Source organism: Peromyscus eremicus, chromosome 5 (genome assembly GCF_949786415.1).
Source record: "Peromyscus eremicus chromosome 5, PerEre_H2_v1, whole genome shotgun sequence".
In the NCBI taxonomy this organism is placed as follows: Eukaryota; Metazoa; Chordata; class Mammalia; order Rodentia; family Cricetidae; genus Peromyscus; species Peromyscus eremicus.
The window spans coordinates 548,040-574,122 of NC_081420.1; the positions used below are offsets into that span (position 1 = coordinate 548,040).

Consider the following 26,083-nt stretch of genomic DNA (forward strand, 5'->3'; position numbering starts at 1 on the left):
GACTTCCACACACAGACAACACACACATGAATACAGAATAAATAAAATGAAATTTAAATTTTATTTATTTATTCTTTCAAGACAGGGTTTTTCTATGTAGCTCTGGCTGTCCTGGAACTCGCTCTGTAGACTGGGCTGGCCTCAAACTCAGAGACTGGCCAGCCTTTGCCTCCCAAGTGCTGAGATTAAAGGTGTTCACCACCACCGCCTGTCTATTAATTTAAATTTATTAATGAATTGTTCTTTTTTTTTTTTTTTTTTTTTTTTGGTTTTTCGAGACAGGGTTTCTCTGTGTAGCTTTGCGCCTTTCCTGGAACTCACTTGGTAGCCCAGGCTGGCCTAGAACTCACAGAGATCCTCCTGGCTCTGCCTCCCGAGTGCTGGGATTAAAGGTGTTCACCACCACCGCCTGTCTATTAATTTAAATTTATTAATGAATTGTTCTAGTTTTAATTCCCTTCCTCCCTCTCCCTCTCTGTGAGTGCAGATGCCTGCATCCCCAAAGAGGGTGTCAGAAGTTACAGGCAATTGTGAACATCTGGTGTGGGTACTAAAAATCTAACTCGGGATCTCTGCAAGAGCAGTAGGCACTCTGAATGGTGCCTATGGAGGCCAGAATAGGGTATCAGATACCCTGGAACTGGAGTTACAATTGTGAGCTGCTATGTGGATGCTGGAAACCGAATCCTGGTTCTCTACAAAAGAAGCCAGAGCTCTTAATCACTGATCTATCTTTCCAGACCTTTTTAGCTAGGAAGTTTGGTAGGCAGTAAAAGAGGGACTAACACAGCCTCACCTCCCATAATCACACTCCTCTCCCTTGGCCACACCCCCACCCCGCCTCCCGTAGCTCCGCCCTAACCCCCGTAGCCACGCCTCCTAAGGATCAATCCAGCCCTGCGTGGCTCCGCCTCCTGAAAAACCAGCCCCTCGCCACCCTTGTGACCCCGCCTCCGCCGGTGTGGCCCAGCTTCCAGCCTCAGCTGGACCTCGGCCCTCTTGGCCCCGCCCCCCGCGGCCCCTGGTGGACCTGAGCGGTCGCCCGCCTCCGCTATGGCCGCGCCAGTGACGCGGCAGGTCAGCGGCTGCGCAGGTCGGGTCCTGAGCCCGAGCGGCTCGGACACGGAGCGCGGGCAGCCACTGGCAGACGCCGTGGCGGAGCTGCCGGTGCTGGACGCGTCCGGGAGACGGGTGACGTTCGGCGCGCTGTTCCGGGAGCGGCGGGCGGTGGTGGTGTTCGTGAGGGTGAGCACCGGTGGGGCGGGACGGGAAGGGCCTCCCGGAGGCTGCCCGGCGCCTGGGTCAGTGTGAGGGCAGCACTTCGCCCGGAATCAAGCGCCTGAACCTTGTGAAACCTGGCTGCTGCCTTGCTGACGTGCTCTTATGCATTGTTGCCTTTCAGCATTTCTTGTGTTACGTCTGTAAAGAATACGTGGAGGATCTGGCCAAAATCCCCAAGAGCTTCCTCCAAGTAAGTTTCTTGAGTGAGCGGCAGTGGCCAGTGCGACAGGGTGAGCTGTGAGTGGGTGTCCTCTCCTCCTCCATGCTCTAGTGGGGCAGAGACCTAATGCGCTCCTTTGCGCCCTCCTGAGAACGTACTATCATAATTTTTGTTACCTGTAAGCTGCCTGTGTCAGACCCAAATGTTGCATAAGAACCCAGCACTTGGGAGGCAGAGCCAGGCGGACCTCTGTGAATTCGAGGCCAGCCTGGGCTACAGAGTGAGTTTCAGGACAGGCTCCAAAGCTACAAAAAACAAAAACACAATAACAACAACAACAACAAAATGCAAAATCAAAACAAAACACAGGCTTCATCTGCCTGATGTTTTTGACCCTTTAACTTTATAACCCAAATAGTTATTCATTATAGGAAAATGTTGACATATCTTAGAAGTACAGATTTGTATTTGCCTTTAAGTTGCAAGTTCCTTGACCCTGTTTTTCTTCAGTCCCCAGATATGGATGGAAGATGTGAGTGGAAGACATCCAGATGTGGATGTGATGTGGATGTGGGAAAATGTGAAAATGTAGATGTGAGGATGTGAGTGGAAGTCATCCAGATGTGGATGTGGGAAGATGTGAAAATGTAGATGTGAGGATGTGAGTGGAAGTCATCCAGATGTGGATGTGGGAAGATGTGAAAATGTAGATGTGAAGATGTGAGTGGAAGACATCCAGATGTGGATGGAAGATCTGAGTGGAAGACACTGGGCATTTGTAAAACAGATTTATTTTCACCACACATTTATCAATTAGGATGTATGAGAACAAAATTACCTGTTCTGCCTGTCCTTCTATTCCTTTTGTTTACAATATTCTGAAGCATCTTTACAATGTAAAGGCATTACATCAACCTAACATTTCTAATATTATTGACATTGTTGATTTACTTAACATACAAATGGGTCTTATTGTGATATGTTCATACATGAATACTTTGTTCTTATTTCCTGCCACTCCTTCTGGCTTCTCTCTTCCTCCAGAGCCACACTGATCTTTTCCTTTGCTTTCTTGAAACATGTCTTTATATTCCTTTACCCTCTCATTCCCTCCTACCCCTAGACCTGTCCTCTCAGCCTCCTCTTTACTTTCATACCCTACATAAATACATGCATATAAATCTAAACCTAGATTCTGCATGTGAGAGAAAACATACCACATTTGTCTTATGTGGCTTCTTTAATTGGCATGATGATGTCCATTTCCACCCATTTCCTGCAGTTATCATGACCTCATTCTTTATGGCTGATTGCATTTCCATTCTGTGTGTGTGTGGTGTTTTCATTGGTGATTTTTTTGGGGGTTGTTGGGTTTTTGTTTGTTTGTTTGTTTTGGTTTTTCGAGAGAGGGTTTCTCTGTGTAGTTTTGGTGCCTGTCCTGGATCTCACTCTGTACACCAGGCTAGCCTCAAACTCACAGATCCGCCTGCCTCTGCCTCCCAAGTGCTGGGATTCAAGGTGGATTCAAGCCACCACACCAGGCTATCAAAACACAAAGAAATTTTAAAGTAGATGTATTTTTGCTGATTTTGAAATAGACAGCACATTACTAGTCACTATGTCATTGTGCTAGACAGTAAATTTCTAAAATGATCCCTCTTCCTCATGTCTAATTGAAATTGTACCCTTTGAACAATTTTCTGGATGCTCCATCCTCTTTCTCCCAGCCTGTGATAACCACTGTTTTGTTCTCTACCTCCATGAGTTAGACTGTTGAATCCATATGTATCATAAGTAGAATGGTCTAGTACTTGTCTTTCTGTTCCTGGCTTATTTCACTTAGCATAATGTCCTCCGTGTTTTCACAAATGGAAAAAAAAAAAAAAACACTCCTTTTCCATGGTTGGATACTACTTCATAGGGATACCACACTTATCTTTATGCATTTATCCACTGACGGACACTTGGGTTGAGTCCTTATCTTAGGTGCTGTTGATAGTGCTGCAGTGAACATGGAAGTGTGGGGTCTCTTTGCATGTGCATTTTTTTTCCTTTTGATGTATAACAACAGTGGCAATTCTGGATCATGTGGTAGCTCTGTCTTTAATTTTTTGAAGAGCCTGTGTACTGTTTCCATAAAGGCTGTACTAATTTATTCTTATCAACACCATGCAAGGGTTCTCTTTGTTCCATGTCCTCATTTTTACCTCTTTTTGATTAGTAGCATCTCTCCTGGGGTGCATAGATATTTCATTGCTGTTTTCATTTCCATTTCTCTAATGATTAGCGATCAATATTTTTTGTGTTGAGAGTGTACAAATTTGTATGCATGTGTATACAAGTTCATGTGCATGGAGGCCAGAGGTCAACCACAGGTGTTGTTCCTCAGGTGCCATTCACCTTGTTTTTTATTTATTGATTGATTGGTTAGTTGGTTGGTTTTTTGAGACAGGGTTTCTCTGTGTAGCTTTGTGCCTTTCCTGGAATCACCTTGTTTTTTATATAGCATCACTCATTGACCTGGAGCTTGCTGATTTGAATGGGCTAACTGTTTTGGAAGCCCCAGGATCCACCTGTCTCCACCTCCCCATTGCTGGGATTACAACACATGCAGCTGCACTGGCTTTTTTGCATGGATCTTGAGGATAGAACTCAAATCCCTATGCAAGCACTGAGCCATCTCCCTAGCCCAAGAATTTTTCATATAGCTACTGGCTGTTTGTCTTCTGTCTTTTGAGAACTGTCTATTTAAGTCTTAGCCCCCTCATTACTGGAGATCAAATCCAGACCCTGTGCATACTAGACAAGCCCTGATCCCTAGCCCATTTTTGTCCATTTTTGAAACTGGGTTGTATTCTTGCTATGTTTGAATTCATAGCATAGATTTAAATCTCTTGACAAGTACATAATTCGCATGGGTTTTCTTAGTCCAGTCAGTAGGTTGTGTCTTTTCTCTGTTGTTTCTTTTGCTGTATAGAATAGCACAACCTTCTTTGTATGTTTACTTTTGTTGCTGTGCTTTATTGATTTATATGTACATGTGTGGAGGTCACACAGCTTGCAGACGTCAGTTCTCTCCTACCATGTGGGTCCCTGAAATGGAACTCAGGTCATCAGGCATGGTAGCATCTTTACTCTCTGAGCCAAATTATTGCCCAAACAGTGATATACTGAATTTCTCCCTGTGTTTTCTTCTAGTAGTTTTATGTTTAATGTTTAAGTCTTGAAATTCTTACATAGAGAAAACAAATCATCTGAATTACTCACATATTGTACCATATATTTCTTTCTACTCATGCAATTTTGTTGTTTTCTATTCTTCTAGAAGCCTATAGGTGGCATTAGAACAAAACAAAAGAATTGCTTTAGGGAAAGTTCTTAAGACATACTTTCTGATAATATGTATTTGTCCCTCTTTCTCCCAAAGGAAGCAGATGTAACCCTCATAGTGATTGGACAGTCATCATACCATCATATTGAGGTAATTATCTAGCAAACCTGAGGCACCACCATGTTAAATATGTTTCAGATACAAAAATTGAATTTGTTGAGCCCATTGGCGTAGTCTCTGTTGGCAGAAAGCTGGATTGCCATTACTTTTCTCTCCATTGTTCTTATAGAAATTCCAATTATTCTCTTTTTAGCCTTTCTGCAAACTAACTGGATATTCTCATGAAATCTATGTTGATCCTGAGAGAGAAATTTATAAAAGATTGGGAATGAAAAGAGGTGAAGAAATTTCCTCCTCAGGTAAGACCTTTCACATACAATTGTCTCAAACACTTGTGTGTTCTCACACTAGGCCATATGTGACTAGCGAAGCTGTGTTTGATACTTTTCCTGTTGCTGTGACAAAAAAGGTATCAGAGGGGCTGGTGAGATAGCTCAGTGGTTAAGGGCACTTGCTACGTTTGCAGAGGACCTAGGTTCAGGTCCCAGCACCAGCATATTGGCTCACAACAACCTGTAACTCTAGTTCTGAGGAATCTGACATCTTCTTTTGGCATCCAAGGGCTCCTGCACACATGAGTGCATACACACATACAGACACACACACCTACATATTATTTTTTAGATAATAATAACAATAAAAATAAATCTTAAAAAAAAATTCTTAGCAAAGGGAGTCTAAGGTATCAACACTGTTCAGAAGCCCAAAGGCTGGGGCTGGAGAGATGGCTCAGTGGTTAAGAGCACTGACTGTTCTTCCAGAGGTCCTGAGTTCAATTCCCAGCAACCACATGGTGGCTCTCAACCATCTGTAATGAGATCTGGTGCCCTTTTCTGGACTGCAGGGACATATGTAGGCAGAACACTGTATACATAATAAACAAATAAATCTAGAAGAAGAAGAAGAAGAAGAAGAAGAAAAGAAGCAGCAGCAGCAGCAGCAGCCGCCCAAAGGCTCTTCTGAGATTCAGGCTCTTAACTGTGAGCTCCCTGTAAAAAAATTTTTTAATTTTACATATTTTATTAATTTTACAATATATAATGGTACAGAGTAAAGACTCCCAGAAAGAAAGAAAGGAAAGCTAATAGACAGCCTAGGATCACCTACCCAGGGGTGGTATACCACCCACAGTGCGATGGACCCTCCCACATCAATCATTAATTAGGAAAATTCCCCACAGACTTGCCTACAGGCCAATCTTATGGAGGCATTTTCTCAGTTAAGATTCCCTCTTCCCAGATATGTCTGAGTTTGTGTCAAGCTGACAGAAAACTAACAGGGCAGCAAGGAAAGACCAAAACACAACAGGACTAGCACCAAATCCTGCAATCTTCTATGTTCCAACAAGCTTAGGCAGCCCCACCCATCCAGTTCTACAGTCTGCACACCTGTTGCCTTTCTGTTGAGCTGACTCTACCCCATGTCTGAGGCTTGCTTTTTATCTATCTATCTATCTATCTATATTAATTAAATGTATTCATTTATTTGCCTGAGGCTTTCTTTTTGGTTTTTCGAAACAGGGTTTCTCCATGTAGTTTTGGTGCCTGTCCTGGATCTCACTCTGTAGATCAGGCTGTCCTCGAACTCACAGAGATCCGCCTGGCTCTGCCTCCTGAGTGCTGGGATTAAAGGCGTACGCCACCACTTGAGGCCTTCTTTAGCAGATGTCCCACAGTCCTGGCATCTTTAGTATCCTGGGATTCCCATTGCAACTTAAGTTTCACCTTCACAACTATGCAATGGCCTCTCAAGCTACTTGCAAGGAATGTGACACTGCCACACATTGCCTGGCCCCAATGGCTCTGTGGGACATTGGTACAAGCTGTCACAGCCTCATAACTTCTGCATTTCTTGTGTCCACAAAACCACATAGGCAATGCTGTGTAGCTCTACCAGCTCAAATTGCAGAGTGGCCCCCTTCTACAACAGTGATGATGACCTGAATCTTAGTTGTTAACCTGGGCAGACACCTGAGCAGTTGTTTTTGGACAGAGAACCCCTCAGTAGTACTGTCAGTTCAGGCTCTTCTTTCAGATGGATTTACATTTTCACAAGTCTGAGGCTCAAGTTTTGGGGTCCTACCCTCAAAGCAGCATTCCTCTGTCTGTGAAGAGCCAGAGATTCTATTTAGTGACCCCAATATCCTTAACAGTCATGGCTTTCTTCTTACACTGGCCTTGTTTGTGTCTTTGAACTTACTCACACCCCCTTCTTGCTGTATCATATCTCTGCCCTCCCCCTCTCACTACAGAGCTGACTACGAGTAGTAAACAGTAGCCATGCCACTGCCTGGACATTACACTGTCATGAGATGACCAAACAACCTAATCCTTTACTTTTAAGATTGGGTCTCCTCTGTAGTCCCAGTCTGACCTTGAGCTTGTGGTCCTGCTGTGTGCCTCCTGAGTGCAGGGATGATGGATTCATCATCAAGCCCAGCTGAATCGACCTGTTTGTCTTTTTGTAGGCTAGACTTGGTTTCTGAAATACTGGATATGAGAAGTCAGATTCCAGTCAGTCATTCTCAACAATTATTGTGTTCTTATTGTGACACCCATGTGTTGGATACTCCTTGAGGAAAGATGATGAAGGACAGCCTCTGCCTTCCAGGGATTTCAGTGCAGCTTAGAGGCCTGTGATGGAGGAGATGTGTGGTGATACATTTGTTCCCCAATATATTGTGTACCCTAATAAAACTTATCTGGGATCAGAGAACAGAACAGCCACTAGATTAGACATAGAGGCCAGACAGTGATGGCACAGGCCTTTAATCCTATCACTCGGGAGGCAGAGATTCGTCTGGATCTCTGAGTTCAAGGCCATGCTAGGAACAGATCTAAGCATGGGTGGTACATACCTTTAATCCCAGCACTAACCATAAAGGTCTGGAGGACTGGACAGACAGACAGGAAGTGACAGAGCTGGGCAGGAAGAGGAAGTGATGTAGCTGGGTGGAGAGAGGAAATGAGATGGCAGAACAGAAAGGCATATAGACATGGGTATACAGGAAGTAGGTCTCTTTGGCTGATGATCTCCCAAATCATGTTGGTGAGAACATGGCTGACTTTTTCTCTGATCCTTAGATAAACTTTATTGGGCTACACAGATAAAATGTCACCACAGAGATGCAGGAGGGACAAATGCCTGTTTTGAGAATGTGAAAGAGAAGGGTCTAGAGGCAGTTGACTTTGGAGGTGAAGTCCCAGCTCACCATAAAAGTTGCTGGTGGAGTGAGGATGGGAAGGGGTGCTCTAGACAAAGGCAGATGTCCAAAGCTTCAGGAAGTTACACTCATTTGAAGACATGCAGGTCCTTGTCTCTGGCCGAACTGGTATGAGTGACTGGATAGGCTGGGCTGGTTCACACTGAATTCAGGTTGACTCAGAGTTTGGATTTATCTTTGGATAATCCTCTGGTGTTTTGTGGGAGCTAAATGAAGGAGTCACAGAATGTGTGGAGGAAGAACTAGACCTGGCCAAGCCAAAGCCAGTGATGGTGACAAAGATGTACTCAGCCAAGGAGGCTTCACTAGACATGGGGCTAGGAGCTGTTTGTGAAGCAGATGTGCCATGATGTTATTATTACTATTACTATTATTATTATTATTATTATTATTATTAATGCATAAGAGTGTTTTGCCTGCAAGTATGTCACATGGGTGCCTAGTGTCCACAGAAGCCAGAAGAGGGTATCAGATCCCCTAGGTGGTTATGAACAACCATATGGGTGTTGGGAATCTAGCCCTGGATCCTCTGGAATAGCAACCAGTGCTCTTACCATAAGCAGTCTCTCCAGCACCTATCCCGACTGACATGTTCTTTTGCTGGTGGTTTTATTTTAGTATGCTTCTTATTTTGAGACAGTCTCACAATGTAGCCCTGGCTGGCCTAGAACTTTCTGTGTATACCAGGCTGGCCGCAAACTCACAGATATCCTCTTGCCTCTGCTTCCCCTAGTGCTGGGAGTAAAAGTGTGTGACACCATGCTCCATCTTACTGCTGATTTAAGGCTGCAACCTAAACTCGACTAAAACTGATGAGCCGGCATTCAGTTTTCACCTACTGGTGTAGGATCACAGGCCTCATGTGCGTTAACAGTCTTACCATGTATAAAATGTGTTTGTAAACCAGGCATGGTAGTGCACACCTTTAATTCCAGCTCTTGGGAGTCAGAGGCAGGGGAATCTCTGTGAGTTTAAGGCCAACCTGGTCTACAAAACTAGTTCCAGGACAGCCAAGGCTGTTACATAGAGAAATCCTGTCTTGTAAAACAAAACAAGCCAGATGGTGGTGGCACATACCTTAAATCCCAGCACTTGGGAGGCAGAGACAGGTGGATTTCTGAGTTTGAGGTCCCAGCCTGGTCTACAGAGTTCCAGGATAGCTGAGGCTACACAGAGAAACCTGTAAAGACAAATTGCTAAACGGTCTTATTAATTTAAAAAAAACAAAACAAAACAAAAAACCCTGGAGCCAAATATTGGGGTAAAAACTGAGATCACAGGAATAGGACAAGCCACAGCCAACCTCACGTCACCAACTCCTCAGCCTCCAGAGAGAGCCACATCCTGTATACCCAGGCCTATATCCTTTCTGTCCCTGCCATCTCACTCCCTCTCTCTGCCCAGCTACATCACTTCCTCTTTATGCCCAGTTCTGTCACTTTCTGTCTGTCTGTACAAACTTCCAGACCTTTATGGTTAACTAGTGTTGGAATTTAAAGGCGTGTGTTACCATGTCTGAGTCTGTTCCCAGTGTGGCCTTGAACTCACATAGATCCAGATGAATCTCTGCCTCCCGAATGTTAGGATTAAAGGCATATGCTACCATTGCCTGATTTCCATGTTTAATACAGTGGCTGGGTTTTTCTTCGGATCTCCAAGTAAGCTTTATTTATTAGAGAACAGATAAAATATCACCACAGAAACCTCTATCAAAAAACAAACAAATAAAAAAAGATACAAAACAAAACAAAAGGTCTGTGCGTTTCACTTATGTGACACTACATTTCTTGTCTCAAGACAGGAAATGTAAAGAAAATAAGTTAATTCCAAACCAAATGTATTTTATAATTATGAGAGAATACATGCAACTTGTTTTCCACTCCTTTTATTTAAATATATTTCATATAGCATACAGTATATATCATTTTATATAGCTTTGTCTGTGATAGTTATATAATATGCATTATGTCAAAACAGATTTATATTAAGACTTTTACAATCTGCAGTATATAAATATGAGCTATGCCAAATAAATACATATGCCTATGCATAATTATATAGTATAATGTATATATTTTTGGGTTTATAGTTAAGATATCGTATTCTCAAACAGAAAATACTAGATTTTGGGTCATCAAGATGTCTCAGTGGGTAAAGAAACTTGCAGCAAAGCTTACACTCAGAATTTGATTTCTGGAACCCACATAGTAGAAAGAAAGAACTGGTTCCCACAAGTTTTCCTCCACCTTCCATACTCACTTCATGGCACGTTTATGGATGCACACTCACACATGCTCCCCCCCCCTCTACACACACACACACACACACACACACACACACACACACTAAATAAATAAATATATACTTTTTTGTTTGTTATTGTTGACAGAGCTTCTCTGTATAGTTTTGGCTGTCCTGGAATTCATTCTGTAGACTAGGCTGACCTCGAACTCACAGATCCACCTGTCGCTGCCTACCAAGTGCTGGGGTTAAAGGAGTTCACCTCCACCATCTGGCAAATACACACATTTTTAATGAAAAATATTGTATTCTATAAAGTAAATTTTTTTTAAGAGAGATAGGGTTTATCTGTGTAGCCCTGGCTATCCTGGAACTTACTCTGTAGACCAGGTTGGCCTTAAACTCACAGAAATACACCTGCCCCTGCCTCCCGAGTGCTGGGATTAAAGGTGTGTGTGTAGACTGCCTGGCAAGATATTATAAAGTAATTTTTAAAGATGTATGAGTATTTTGCCTATATGTACCATGTGCAGCATTGTAGCATGAATCTTAAAAGTACTTATTAATAAAATCAAACCTGAGGCCAATTATTGGGGTGAATGCTGGAAGATCAGAGAAGCAGAACAAGCCACAGCCACCTCACCTTGCCAGTTCCTCAGCTGATCCTGTTTCCTCAGACTGGAAGCCTCTCAGTCCTCATCCAGAATGAATCTCAGCTGAACTGTGCTGCTCAAAGCCTAAAAGCTTAACCAGCTAAAAGCTTCTAGTTTCTGGTCTTCATGCCTTATATACCTTTCTGCTTTCTGCCATCACTCCCTGGGATTAAAGGCTCACTTTCTGGGATTAAAGGCATGAGTCACCATGCTTGGCTGTATCCTTGAACACACAGAGATCCAGGTAGATCTCTGCCTCTGGAATGCTAGGATTAAAGGCGTGTGCTACCACTGCCTATCCTCTATGTTTAATATTGTGGCTGTTCTGTTCTGTGACCCCAGATAAGTTCATTAGCGTGCACAATATTTTGGGGAACACAATACCACCACACAGCATTTATGGAGACTGAAAGAGGAAATTGGATCCCTTGGAGCTGGAGTTTGAAACTATTGTGAATTACTTGGGGTGCTGGGAACTGAACCATCTCTTCACTTCATAAAATGCTTTGAAAGTTTCTTCCTTGTAAGGAAAGCATAACTCTGAGAGTCATTCTTAGGATATTCAAAAACTAAACCAATTAGGGTGGGGAAATGGCTCAGTGGTTAAGATATTGGCTGCTCTTCCAAAGGACAGAGGTTCATTCATTCATCCACTTGGTGTCTCACAACCATCTGTAATTCTGGTTCTGGGGCCCTGATGCCCTCTTCTGGCCTCTGTGGGCACTGCAGGTACATGGTGCACAGATGTACATGCAGGCAAAAATGACCATACAAGTAAAATAAAATTAAAATATTAAACCACTAAGATTATATTTTATGCTAAATGTCATGGCTTCATTTCTGTTGCTGTGATAAAACATCCTGCCAAATGCAATTTAAGGGAGAATGGGTTTACTTGGCTCACAATTCTAGATTGTGGGCTATCACTACAGGAAGGCAGTCAAGGCAGCAGGAACTTGCAGCAGCCAGTCACATAACATCCACAGTCAAGAGCAGAAAGCTTTGAATTAATGCATGCATGCTAATGCTCAGCCTCCTTTCTCTACTCATACATAATCCATGATCCCCTAATCAAAGAATGGTGCTACCCACAGTGGGTACACTAATCATGATAATTTCCCACAAACAGGTCTACAGGTCAATTTAATCTAGACAATTCTTCACTGAGATTCCCTTCCCAGATGATTCTAGATCATATCAAATTGACAATTAAAATTAACCATCATAGACTGCTTGAATTCTGTGAGTCACTCAAGAAAATTCATAGTATTCCAAAAGGGCTTATGGGAATCCCACTTTATAGCCAGTTACAGTCTTCTGGTATGCAGACATACGTAACACCCATGATACATAAAATAAATACAATTTTAAAAAATTAAACAACCCAGGCTTGCAGTTAGCGTCTGTATTAAGTATTAAGATCCATCTTGAAACTTAGCCTTCCACCTGTCTGATCTGATATTATCTTCAGGTAGATTTTGTCACCACTGAGTTACTGCTTGTTTGGCATGTAGATAAAGGCGCCTACATGTAGCTGGAGTCAAACTGATCTGGGTCAGAAGAATGCCGTAGGGGAAAGTAAGTTTGAGTCTGGGTGTTTTTTTTGTACAGTCATCAAAGTTTAAAGCTTAAAGTCAGACATAAACAAGGCAAGAATAAGAGAAAAATAGTTATAAGATGAGCAGAGACTGAGTTTCTCAGCTCAGTGGGAGCAGGAATTTAGTCACAGAGCAGACACATCAGTCACTGTGGAAACAGAAGTAGATGACAGGCATCAAGCAGCACTTCTGAGACCCAGCCCCTGCCTTCCTGGGCTCTGTCAGTTCCAATCCAAGTTTTCCAAGAACTTGGAGGTTTTGGGAGCGTGGCCCAGAAGCAACACTTCACCCACTAGCTAGAACATTACCACAGCTAATGTGAGGGAAACTGGAAAGGGTAACCTAGTCCTGGGCCCAGGAAGAAGAAACAGTGTTGACCATCATTTAACAGCCTGTGCAAAGTGTGTCCTGGAGAGGAGCATGATTGCCTGTTAGCAAGGACCAAGCAAGTACACATGGGAATTAAGACAGAGGTAGTACGAATCTGAGAAGTTCGTCATGATGTTCTCTGTAGCAGATGTCCAGGCCCATCATCACTTCTTCCTTTAGGACAATGTCCTCAGCAGAGACATCACCCCCTCCCAGCATGTTTGTCCTTTGCTGGAGATATTTTCGGTTGTCCAGCTCAGTGACTAGTGTTACTAGCATTTAGCAGGTGCAGAAAACAAGGATGTTAGCCAGGTGGTGGTGGCACACGCCTTTAATCCCAGTACTTGGGAGGCAGAGGCAGGCAGATCTCTGAGTCTGAAGCCAGCCTGGTCTACAGAGTGAGTTCCAGGACATCTAGGACTACACAGAGAAACCCTCATCTTGGAAAAAGAAAAAAGAAAACAAGGATGTTGCCAAATGTTTTACACTGTCCTAGAAAAGGACTCCCTGAGCAAGTGTCAGTGACAGGTTAAGCCATTGTTTCAAGGAAGAAAAAAGATAAATGAAAAGTCCAGGACTATGCTTTTCATTGAAGAGTAAGGAAAGGATGATGGGGCCCAATACAGAATCATTCTGGGGCTGGAGAGATGATGGCTCAGCCATTAAGAGCTCACACTGCTCTTGCAAAGGACCAAGTTCAGTTGCCAGTCCTCACCCTGGGCAACTCACAATCATCTATAACTCAACTTTCAGGGGATACAACGCCTTCTTCTAGCCTCCAATGGGTACAGTATGCACATGCGCAATCACACACGGATACACACACACACACACACACACACACACACACACACACACAATTTAAAGTAAATCTTTATTTTTAAAGAATGTTTTATGTAAGAACTGACATCTTGGGGATTTAGTTCAGTGGTAGAGCGCTTGCCTAGCAAGTGCAAGGCCCTGGGTTTGGTCCTCAGCTGTGGGAAAAAAAAACCAAAAAAACAAAAAAACAAACCTGACATCTTTTTTTTCTTTTCATTTATTTTACATACCAACCACAGTTTCCCCTCCCTCCTCTCCTCCCATTCCCTCCCCTCACCTCCCTACTCCCCCTCCCCTACTCCTCTATCTCCATTCAGAAAGGGGCAGGCCCCATGAGAGGCACATCAAGTTGAGGCAGGACTAAGCTCCACCCCCTGTATCAAGGTTGGGCAAAGCAACCCAGCATGGGGAATGGGTTCCCAAAAGCGAGCTCAAGTGCCAGGAACAGGTCCTGATTCCACTGCTAGGAGCCCCATAAACAGACCAAGCTACACAACTGTCACACACATGCAGAGGGCCTAGGTTGGTCCCATGAAGGCTCCCTAGCTGTTGGTCCAGAGTCCATGAGCTCCCATGAGCTCAGGTCAGCCGACTCTGTGGGTTCCCCTGTCATGACCTTGACCTCCCCCCCCAACCCCCCCCCCCCCCGGCTTGTACAATCCTTCCTCTCTCTTCAACAAAACTCCCTGTAAATGGATGTTTCCTGTCCTGACCGCCCAATCCCAAATACACACACAGAGGCTTATATGAGTTATAAGTGCTCAGCCAATAGCTCGGACTTATTACTAACTAGCTCTTACATTTTAAGTTAACCCATATTCCTTATTTATGCTCTGCCACATGGTGGTAGCTTTATTAGCACAACACATTTATCTCCTGCTCCCTCTGCATCTGGCTGGCGACTCTTGACACCATCCTTCTCCTTCCTAGCATTCCCTGTTTGGCTTTCCCAACTAACTTCCTGCCTAGTTACCAGCCCACTAGCTTTTAATTAACCAATGAGAGTAATACATATTCATAGTGTAAAAAAGGATCGTTCCACAGCACCTCCAGGAGCTCAGCCCAGTGCTTGGCTGTGGATCTCTGCATCTACTTCCATCAGTTACTGGATGAAGACTCTCCAAGACAATTAGGATAGTCACCAACCTGATTACAGAAGAAAGCCAGTTCAGGCACCCTCTCCACTATTTCTAGGACTGACATCATATCTTATTGGAATACAAAATGATAATACCTAAAGACAGTTTTCAATATTTCAGGAGAGAGCCCCCACATAAAGTCCAGCCTGCTCTCGGGAAGCCTTCAGAGCCTGTGGCGAGCAGTCACTGGCCCGCTTTTTGACTTCCAAGGAGACCCAGCTCAGCAAGGCGGAACCCTCATTTTAGGTCCAGGTGAGCATCAAGGATGGGTTGTGTCTCAGTGCCCTCCACAGTCTCAGAGCCACCCACTTTTCTTATGTGACAGACACTGAAAATGCCTGGCCTAATGCAGTGGCATGCTTTGGTAAGGAGCATCTTTCATTTTCAAAGGTGTCTGGGTTTGATGAGGGTCCTCATCACTAGAGTGAGGGCAGGGATTTGGGACACAGAAAGTAAGCTATGATTTGCTGATTGATATATGACCATTACACTCCTTTAAAAGTTCAACAGGGGTTAAAGAGATTGCTTAGTGTTTATGAGCACTGGCTGCTCTTGCAGGGACCTAAATTCAGCTCCCAGCACCTATATCAGGTGACTCACAACCACTTATAACCAGTTTCTGGGGACCTGACTCCCTCTTCTGGCCTCCTTGGGCACCTACACTCAAGTGTACAACCCCCACACACAAACACACATACAAGTACACATAATTAAAAATAAAATAAATCTTAAAGGAGTTCAGTGCTCACTTTGGCAGCACATATTCTAAAATTGGAATAAAGATTAGCATGGCCCCTGCACAAAGGATGACATGCAAATTTGCAAAGTATTCCATATTTTTCCTTGGGCACTCAAAGAAATCTGGAAATTTACCATGAAGGAAATGGGGGATCCAGATGTGCACAGTGATACCAGGCTCAACAAAGCTGTCTGGCCCAAAGGAATAGGAATGCTCCAGAATGGGTCTCTCTACATTTGTCCAGAAAATGTAATGAGAGTGAGAATTCACCAAACAAGCTCTACACTTTGATAACCTGTGTCCTTATTAACTCATTTAAAAAAAATTACTGACAGGAAAACAGACAAAAAAGCAGAGTGGTGGTGGTACACACCTAATTCCAGCACTTGGGAGGCAGAGGCAGGTGGATCTCTGATTTCAAGGCCACCCTGGTCTACAGAATGAGTTTCAAGACAGCCAGGGCTACAAAAACAAAAACAAACAAACAAACAAACAAACAAACAAAAAACCATACAGTTAATATGGATGATAATATGAATAAAGTTATATAACTAAGTTTGATAGGGGCCCAGCCAGATAGCTCCCCAGGTAAAGACACTTGTTGTTCAAGCTTGGAGAGCTCAATTTCTTTTTAAATAAAAGAATCTTTATGTTTACTAACTAAACTGGGAGACCCACACGGTGTTGGAAAGCAAGCCAGTACTGGGGTTAGCCCATTCCGAAGTGAGACCTGCCATAAACCACAGGCTTCAACAACTGCATTGACTGTGTCTGGGCCAGAGATGCCTCTGGCTGCACCCTGGTCAGTGTGGAAAGTAGCTTTCTCCACATTCAAATTCTTCAATAACAGACCAAAAAGTCACTGTGGCATAGGCAGGTTGTTCTTCATTCTTCTGCCTCTTTAAAATTGGACCTGCTAGTGAATTATTAAATTAACACTTCTATAAATCCCAGACTCTTGAAAGGACTGCTTTTGACTGAGTGTTTTGTTTTTTTACAGCAGGCACTATTATACCCATCTCTCACAAATTTAGATCAATTTTTTTTTAAAAGCCTTTTGGGGCTGGAGTTGTAACTCAGTGGCAGGTGCATTGCTTCCTGGGCTCAGTGGTAATAAATAAATAAGTAAATAAATGAGCCCATTTTGAGTTCTATAAATTTACCCAGAATGCTACTGAACCACTTGGAAGCTTGTTTCTGGTTCTGGGGACTGAGCCCACTAGGGCAGGGCTGTGTGTCCACACCACACTCTCAGCTTGGAGCTCCCCCTTTCCATCGCTCCCCTTCTTTGCTGCTTTTTTTTTTTTCTTTTTTTGAGATAGGGTCTCCCTATGTATCTCTAGCTGTTCTGGAACTCACTATGCAGACCAGGCTGGCTTCAAACTCACAGAGATTCATCTGCCTCTGCCTTTTCAAAATTTTGTTTTGAGACAAGTTCTCGCTGTGCAGCACTATTGACGTAGAACTGACTCTGCAAAGCAGACTGGCCTCAGACTCCCAGAGATCTGCTGTCCTTGCCTCCTGAGTGCTGGGATTAATCAATCATTTTGCATTTCTTTGTTTAGTATGTGCATGTGTTTGTGTGAGCATGCATGCATAGGGAGCAGGACACGTGTATTGGTACATGTGAAAGTCAGAGGACAACTTGAGTCTGTTCTCTCGTTCCGTGATGTGGGGTCCTGGGGATCAAACCCAGGTTATCAGGCTTGGTGGCAAATGCCTTTATCCCCTGAGCCATCTCACTAGCCCATATTCTTTTCTTTCTCCATGGTGTTGGGTATTTCACCCAGGGCCTTGTGTACTGTGTAGATGCTCCTGTCACTGAGCTGTACCCCAGTCTTCCAGACCCATATTTTTGAATAACTAATTTGCATTCAAGACCTGGAAGGGGTTGTTGGTTTTTACCCCGTTCCTCAGCTGATGTCACTGAGTCACTTGGCCATTGTCTTAGGGTTTGTATTGCTGTAGAGATATCATGTCCACGGCAACTCTTTTTTTTTTTTTTTTGGTTTTTCGAGACAGGGTTTCTCTGTGTAGCTTTGCGCCTTTCCTGGAACTCACTTGGTAGCCCAGGCTGGCCTTGAACTCACAGAGATCCGCCTGGCTCTGCCTCCCAAGTGCTGGGATTAAAGGCGTGCATCACCACCGCCCGGCCACGGCAACTCTTATTTAGGAAAACATTTAATTGGGGCTGGCTTACAGTTCAGGTCTAGTCCATTATCAACATGACAGGAAGCATGGCGGCGTGCAGGCAGACATGGTGCTGGAGACCAGGTAGCTGAGAATTCTACAGCTGGTGTGGCAGGCAGCAAGAAAAGAGAGCCACTGGGCCTAGGTTGAGCTTCTGAAACCTCAAAGCCCACCCTTGTTGACACACTTCCTCCAATAAGTCCACACCTACTCCAACAAGGCCACAGTTCCTAATCCTTTCAAATAATGTCACTCCCTAAAAGAGAGATCCTGTCTCAAAACAAAAATTCTGTTTTTAGTTCAAGGTGGAACGAACAGGCCGTATATGATAAATTATAACTTGAGTGGATAGGATTGTGGATGTCTAAGTGTACTGTAGCTAGTTGGCTTTCTGCCTTCTCTTCTAACATCTTAGGTTAGTTATAAGACATCCTATGAAATCAGTGTTTTTCTTTCCTTCTAGTTTTTTTTTAATTTGTCAGTGCTAGGGATGACCCAGATCCTCATGAATACTGCACCCCCCTACCAGCCCCAGAAGCGAATTTTTTGAAGCAAATGATTTATTAGTTCATGTGCTTAGGAAATAGAGGTAATTTCCCAGCTGATACCTATGTTAGTTCCAGATTCTGCCTGTCTGGTTGGTTGTTTTATTTAATTATACTTGATGAAACTGAATAGAAGGGTATAATTTAGGATGCTGTCCCCTCGGAGCTCATAACGTGTTAAGTAACACTCTTATTCAACCATTGCCTTGTCGTGGTTAATTGCCATAATGCAGAATTATGGTGGCATTACATAGGGAATATAGTGGACTCCAGGTAATTAATTTTTCCCTTTGGACTAATTAGGAGCTGAAAGGCTTCCTTGATCCTGGTAAGCAGTAAATCTAAAGACTAGTGCGTCATTTGCCCTCAGCAATTTTGTCCTTGTTCTCTTCTAGGTAACAGCATCCACTTTGTGCACCGAGACAGGAATAGGTTGGATCACAAACCCATAAACTCTGTTTTACAGCTTGTGGGAGTTCAGCCTGTGAACTTCATGAGCAGACCTACAGTTATCCATGTGTGACTTCACGTAGGATCTTCCACTTGTGAATGGGCCCTTGAAATGTGAACCAAAATGCTAGGCATCATAGCTTCATGAGGTTATGAAAACCAAAGCTCATGTGCCTATAGAACTCTATGCTGAGAGGCATCAGTTGTCAAACATGGGATAGGCATTTTAAATTTTATAGCCTCTATAATTATCCATTCAATAAAATATTTTTGACAACTAAATAATTAGAAGGAGGACTAGAAAGATTGTTCAGTGGTTAAGAGCACTTGCTTCTCTTGCAGAAGACCCAGGTTTGGTTCCCAAAACCCACAGGATGGCTCACAATTATCTGTAACTTCAGTTCCAAGGAATCCAACACCCTCTTCTGGCCTTGGGGACCAGGTGCACATGTAGTAAACATGCATAAATGTAGGGAAACACTCATACACATAAAATAAGAATAAATAAATCACTGGGCAGTGGTGGCACACACCTTTGATCCTAGCACTTGGAAGGCAGGGGTAAGCGGATCTCTGTGAGTTTGAGGCCAGCCTGGTCTACAGAGTAAGTTCCAGGATGGCTAGGGCTGTTACAGAGAAACCCTGTCTCAAAAAACCATTAAAAAAAAAAAAGGAAAAAATAAATCTTATAAAACTACATACATATATGCATGTGTGTATGAAGGGAAGGTAAGAATGGGCCACGTATGATGGCACAGGCTTGTAATCCTAACACTGAGAAATGGGGACAGGAGTCCATCCTGAGCTCTATGGGGAAGAGCCTTAGAAAAATAGTCAGTTAATGGAAGGGGGAAAGCAACTCAACAGTTTTATTTAGTAGGTGAAAAAAAAACAAGAACAGATTGTCAAATTCTGTAAACAGTGTAACCACATATATGTGTGTTTTTTTTGTGTTCTTGGAGAAAAGATAGTAAACAAGCACAGCACAACACTGCCAGTGTGTGTGTGTGTCTGTGTGGTGAAGTTATAGTTGTTTCTGCTCGCTTTCCAAGTTCTGTATTTCCCATGTTTTCTTATAAGCTCGGCTGATTTGGGGGTGGGGCAGGAAGTGTTTAAACAGGAAAGGGCAAATGCCTGCCTACATCAAACTCCAACGCCATGCAGGTGACAGTGGTCGCCTCCCATGTGAGGAGTCATTGGTCAATGAAAATAAGACCTCAGAGATAGCAGAGGGCCTGGTCAGCACACACTCACATCTATTGCACTAGGATTGTTTTGGTGGAATTAAGTGAGTTGAGGGAAATACTTGATTTAGCTTAGGGGCTGCGCTTGGGGATCAAAACCAAAGTTTTCATGCATGTGAACACATATTCTTGTATCACTGAGCTATATCCCAGTGCTGACCATATTTTAAATATTTAAATATCTATAACAAGGCACCTAGAATGTGTGCAGCTCTAGATTTTATCCCTAGCAGTGTGTACACACACACACACACACACACACATATATTAAAATACCACTCAGCTAAGAAATTGTCCCAGAAATTTTCATGCAAACTGTCACAAAATCAAAATGTTGGTAATCCTTAGCAACTGTAATACTACTATGACCTTATACTTTCATATAAAGCATATTAAGTCACAAAACTATTTTAATGTATTTTCACATGAGTATATATGAACAGTCACGTTGTTAAATCAATAAAAATGAGAATTTTCAGAATTCAAAATTATTTTTTTTTGCTGTTTTTTGTTTGGGATATTTGTTTGTTGTGGGGTTCTTTGGGGGTGAAGAAAAACAGTGCCTCACCATGTAGTAGGCTGACTTAGAATTCTCTAGCCCATGGAGAGATGGCTCAGATGTAAAGAGCCTATGTTCCTTTTTATAGAGGTCTGGGTTTGTTTTTCTGCACCCATATCAGGCTCCTCACAAATGCCTATAACTCCAGTTCCGATGGATCTGGCCTCATCAGCACATGCATACACATGGTGAATATGTACTCTGATACATACACATATACACATCAAATGTAAGGAATAAATCTTAAAACATCAGCCCTCTCTAGGCTGGTCTTAAACTCTCAATCCTCCTGTCCCAACCTCTAAGTGCTGGGATTACAGGTATGTGCTGTCACACCCAGCCTGTTCTAATATGAACATAAAGAGTAATAACCAGATCCCTTTTTGCCAGTTTTAACAAAAATTTATATATTTGCAAATATAAAATGTTATTTATGTGGCTTTAGGGAGGTAAAATTCCAGATGGTTGCCACCCAAACAAATACATGTACTACTAAGGCAATAATAGCTGGGTGTGGTGGTGTCTTAATCACTATTTTGATGTGAAGCAACCTCATGACCAAGGCAACTCTTCGTTGTTGTTGTTTTTAAGACAGCCTTAGCTGTCCTGAAACTTGCTTTGTAGACCAGGCTGGCCTTGAACTCACAGAGATCCCTCTACCTCTACTTCCCAAGTGCTGGGATTAAAGATGTGAGCCATCACTGCCCAAGGCAACTCTTAAAAATAAAAGCATTTAAGTGCTCGAATTGGCAGCATACATACTAAATTTGATGGAGAAGATTAGCATGGCCCCTTCACAAGGATAACACACAAATTTGTAAAGCATTCCATATTTTTGGTAGAATTCTGCACTTAAAAAAAAAAGGCATTTAATTGGGGACTTGCTTACAGTTTCAGAGGCTCAGGGCATTGGCATCATGGCGGGGAGCATGGTAGCACATAGGTGTTGTGAGAACTTTACATCCTGATCTTCAGGCAGAGAGAGACAGAGAGACTGGGCTTATGTGCTTTTGAAACCTCAGAGCCCACCCCCAGTTATACACTTCTTCCAATAAGGCCACACCTCCTAACCCTTTTAATCCTTTCAAACAGTCCCATTCCCTGGTGACTAAGCATTTAAATATATGAGCCTATGGGGGACTATTGTTATTCAAACCACCACAAGTAGCATGTATCTATAGTCCCACTTACTTAGGAGACAGATCACTCACTGGAGCCCAGGACCAGCCTGGTTTTGTGTGTGTGTGTGTGTGTGTGTGTGTGTGTGTGTGTGTGTGTTATAAAATTATCTGCAATGCACACTGAACTATATAAACATACTCCCAAGTCCAAGTCATGATTATACTAGGACTGAAATCCCTTTCTGTGAAAACCGTAGAAATTGTAGATAAAACAATAATATTGGGCTGGGGGAGTGTAGCTCAGTACTTGCCTAGCATGTTCAAGGCACTGGGTTCATACACAGCACCACTGAAAAACAAAAACGCATTTTGTGGTGCTGTGTTCACCAGGTGTTACCTATACACTGCACACTGTATGGAATTACTATTATAACCATCATCCATAAAACACATTTCACAGGGAAGAACATTTTTTACAGTTAATTCCAGAAGGGCCACAAACAACCTAAAAGCAGGCTGAAGACAATGTGTGAAGCCGTGGATCACCCGGGAAGCAGGAATTCATTCCCAGCTTAGGAGAAAACTGGTCTTTGGCCAGTTCAAACAACAGGCAGTAGAGTTCAACTACAACCCTTGCATGAAACCCTCTGAAGGCACACACGTGGGGCATGAGACCCATGGGCTGCACCCTCTCAGAACAGCTCTCTCCATGGGCCACGACCCCAGGAAGGAATTCACTGGGAGCCTTCTGCAGTGAACTGCTGTGGAAACAAAAACCTTTGAGATGACTGCAAATTTTGAAAATCATGGCTGAAAGCAAGGAACAGTCAAGTAAACTGCAGTTCCAGCTACTCAGAAAACTGAAGCAAGGTCTGTTAAGCCCACAAGCCCTGACAACAGCAGCATCCAGCTAATAAAGGAAAACAAATCAGGCTGTAGTTCAATGACAGTATTTGTTTAGCATGTGTGAGACCCTAAGTTCTATCCGCAGCACTAGGTAAAACAAATCATGCTCAGATTTTTCTTTTAGGGGATGGGTATGTATGTAGTTCCATGATAGAATGCTGGCCTAACATGTCCATCCCTAGAGGCAAAGTGAATCTTGTTTGTTTTGTTTTGGTGTCCTGTCCCGTCCCCCCCCTCTCATCCCGTCCGCGCCCCCCCCCCCCCCCCCCCCCCGCCCTGACCAAACCCAGGGCCTTGTGCTTGCTAGGCAAGCGCTCTACCACTGAGCTAAATCCCCAACCCCGATTTTTTTTTTTTTTTAGATTTATGTATTTATTATGTATACAGTGCTATGTCTGCAAGTGTCCCTGCAGGCCAGAAGAGGGTACCAGATCTCATTTCAGGTGGTTGTGAGCCACCATGTGGTTGCTGGGTTTGAACTCAGGACCTCTGGAAGAGCAGTCGGTGCTCTTAACCACTGAGCCATCTCTCCAGCCCCTTGGTTTGGTTTTTGTTGTTTTTGTTTTTGTTTTCTAGACAAGGTTTCTCTGTGTAGCTTTGTGCCTTTCCTGGAACTCACTCTGTAGCCCAGGCTGGCCTTGAACTCACAGAGATCTGCCTGCCTCTGCCTCCTAAGTGCTGGAATTAAAGGCGTGCGCCACCACTGCCCAGTGTGAATCTTAATTTAAAAATAGAAGAATGAATCCCAAGACAACTTGGGATAGACTAGTAATCTGCAAATATTTGCTCACGTTATACCTTCTACCATACAGCTGAGGTAGACTCTGACCATGCAGATAGATAAACTTTCTAAGGATGTGTTATGGTTTACTTCAAAATCAATAGTTATTTTAAGCAGTGTGTTGTAGGGCTGGGTTGTGACTTGGTGGTAGAGTGCTTGCTTAGCAGCACAGGCAGATGAAAGATGGATGGATGGATGGATGGATGGATCATTTAAGACATGCACTTGACATGCATACATTGTGTAAAAAAAAAAGAAAAGAAAAGAAAAGAAATGGTTTTCAATTTAGGTTAAAGAATTTGTTTTTATGGCCGGACGGTGGTGTTGCACACCTTTAGTCCTTGTGCTCAGGAGGCAGAGGCAGGTGGGTCTCTGAGTTTGAGGCCAGTCTGCTCCACAAAGTGAGCTCCAGGACAACAAGACTAAACAGAGAAACCCTGTCTTGAAAAATAATAATAATAATAATAATAATAATAATAATAATAATAATTGTTTTAGCTAGGCATGGTCGCATACATTTTTAATCCCAGTACTTAGGAGGCAGAAGCAGGTAGATCTCTGTGAGTTTGAGGCCAGCCTGATCTACATAGTGAGTTCCAGACCACCTAGGTATATAGTGAGACCATCTCCGCCAAAAGAAAACAAAAAATCTCAAGAAACCAAACCCCCCATAATTGTTAAGGGGGTAGTGAGATGGCTCAGTGAGGAAAATGTGCTTGTCACCAAGCCTGAAAACTGTGTTCCATCCTTAGGACTGACCCAGTAGAGAGGAGGAATGAGCTTCTGAAAGTTGTTCTCTAACCACCCATGCACTGCGATGTTTATAAACACATATGTACACATGTGCACACACACCCAAGTATTTTTTAGATCACATAAAAACAAAAAAGGTTCTTAGAAAAATATCAGTGATATTTTGGCTTTAGACACAGATTCAGACAAACAAAACAAAAACAGACTAAATAATAACATGTAACCATAATTATTCTGTTTATTTTATTCTTAGTTAAGAATTATTCAATATTAAGAATATACACGGTGGTGGTGCATATTTGTTTTTTGTTTTTGTTTTTTTTGTTTTGTTTTTTTTTTTTTTGTTTGTTTGTTTTTTTGTTTTTTTTTTTTTTTTGTTTTTTTGAGACAGGGTTTCTCTGTAGCTTTGGAGCCTGTCCTGGACTAGCTATGTAGACCAGGTTGGCCTCAAACTCACAGAGATTCACCTGCCTCTGCCTCCCGAGTGCTGGGATTACAGGTGTGCGCCACCACCGCCCAGCTGTGCATGAGAGGCCAGCCTGTCCTACAGAGCTAGTTCTATGATGGTCAGTGCTACACAAAGAAACCCTGTCTTAAAAAACAAAAAACCAACCAACCAACCAACAAACAAAAAACACTGATCTTCAGAGAACCCAAATCCAGTTCCCAAACCCCATGTCAGGCAGCTCACAACCACAAGTAACTCCTAGCTCCAGGGGATCGAACGCCATCTTCAGGACTCCTTGGACACCACATGAATATATGCATACACACAGACACACATAAATTTAAATAAAAAATAAAGTTCCAATAATCAGCCAGGTATGGTGGTATACACCTGTAATCCCAGCACTGTATAAATCTCCAGAGTCTGCCTCACACAGAAGCCAGATAAGAAGCTGAAGGATGCTAACTGCAACACTGTCACAGCTATGAACTGGAGTGCCCCAAATGTCCAGCACCATGAAAATGGTTGAGGACATTGTGTTTACCATGTACACCCGTGAAAACCAAACCAAAAGTGTGCATATCTGAGAGGCTGTGTCTTGGTTTCTTTTTTATTGCTGTGAAGAGACTTCATGACCAAGAACTTATAGAGGAAAGTATTTAATGGGACTCACAGGTTCAGAGGGTTAGAATCTGTAACTGCCATGGCAGGGGAGCACAGTGGCAGCAGGCAGGCATGTGCTGTAGCTATAGCTGAGAGGTCATGTGTTAAAGCAGTGAGGCAGAGCCAGGCAGTGGTGGTGCACGCCTTTAATCCCAGCACTCAGGTGGCAGAGGCAGGCAGATCTCTGTGAGTTCGAGGGCAGCCTGGGCTACAGAGTGAGTTCCAGGACAGGCTCCAAAGCTACACGGAGACACCCTGTCTCGAAAAACAAAAACAAACAAAAAAGACAGTGAGGCAGAGAGCCAACTGGAATGACATGCACTTTTGAAACCTCAAAGCCTTTGCCTCCTCCAACAAAGGTCACACCCCCTACTCCCCAAACAGTTCCACCAACTGGGGACCAAGTATTTAAATATATGAACCTATAGGGGCCATTCTCATTCAAACCACCATACAACATGATCCCAGAAAACAAAGCAGTTGCAGAAAAAAATCCTTTATATACATACGCACACACTTAAATATTATATATATATTTATATAACATATAAATATAAAATTTATAAAGTATATATATTTAAGTGTGTGTGTGTGTGTGTGTGTGTGTGTGTGTGTAGTTTTTGCTTTTATGTTTTGTGAGACAGGATCTCACTGTGTAGCCCTGTTTGGCTTGGAGCTCACTATATGGATTAGACTGGCTTAAAACTTACATAGCTCTACTTACCTTGGCTTCTCAAGTGCTAAGAT

At 43.1% G+C, this 26,083-nt stretch overlaps 1 protein-coding gene and 2 pseudogenes across 3 annotated transcripts in view; all 3 read left to right on the forward strand.

The window, feature by feature from the left end:
* The first annotated feature begins 1,009 nt into the window (after positions 1-1,009).
* Positions 1,010-26,083, forward strand: part of Prxl2c (peroxiredoxin like 2C) — a 73,468-nt gene continuing 48,394 nt past the window's right edge. The window contains exons 1-6 of one of the 3 annotated variants that reach the window (XM_059262741.1): positions 1,010-1,245; positions 1,403-1,471; positions 4,869-4,922; positions 5,086-5,191; positions 15,058-15,189; positions 22,265-22,450. In XM_059262741.1, the coding sequence (XP_059118724.1) occupies positions 1,054-1,245; positions 1,403-1,471; positions 4,869-4,922; positions 5,086-5,191; positions 15,058-15,189; positions 22,265-22,305 (594 nt within the window). In that variant the 5' untranslated portion in view covers positions 1,010-1,053 and the 3' untranslated portion in view covers positions 22,306-22,450. Of the gene's footprint in view, positions 1,246-1,402; positions 1,472-4,868; positions 4,923-5,085; positions 5,192-15,057; positions 15,190-18,806; positions 20,597-22,264; positions 22,451-26,083 lie in introns of those variants that run through there. The other 2 variants (XM_059262740.1, XR_009379228.1) reach the window with 2 other exon arrangements.
* LOC131912196 (U6 spliceosomal RNA) lies at positions 15,679-15,778 on the forward strand (annotated as a pseudogene).
* On the forward strand, positions 21,402-21,501 carry LOC131912102 (U6 spliceosomal RNA; annotated as a pseudogene).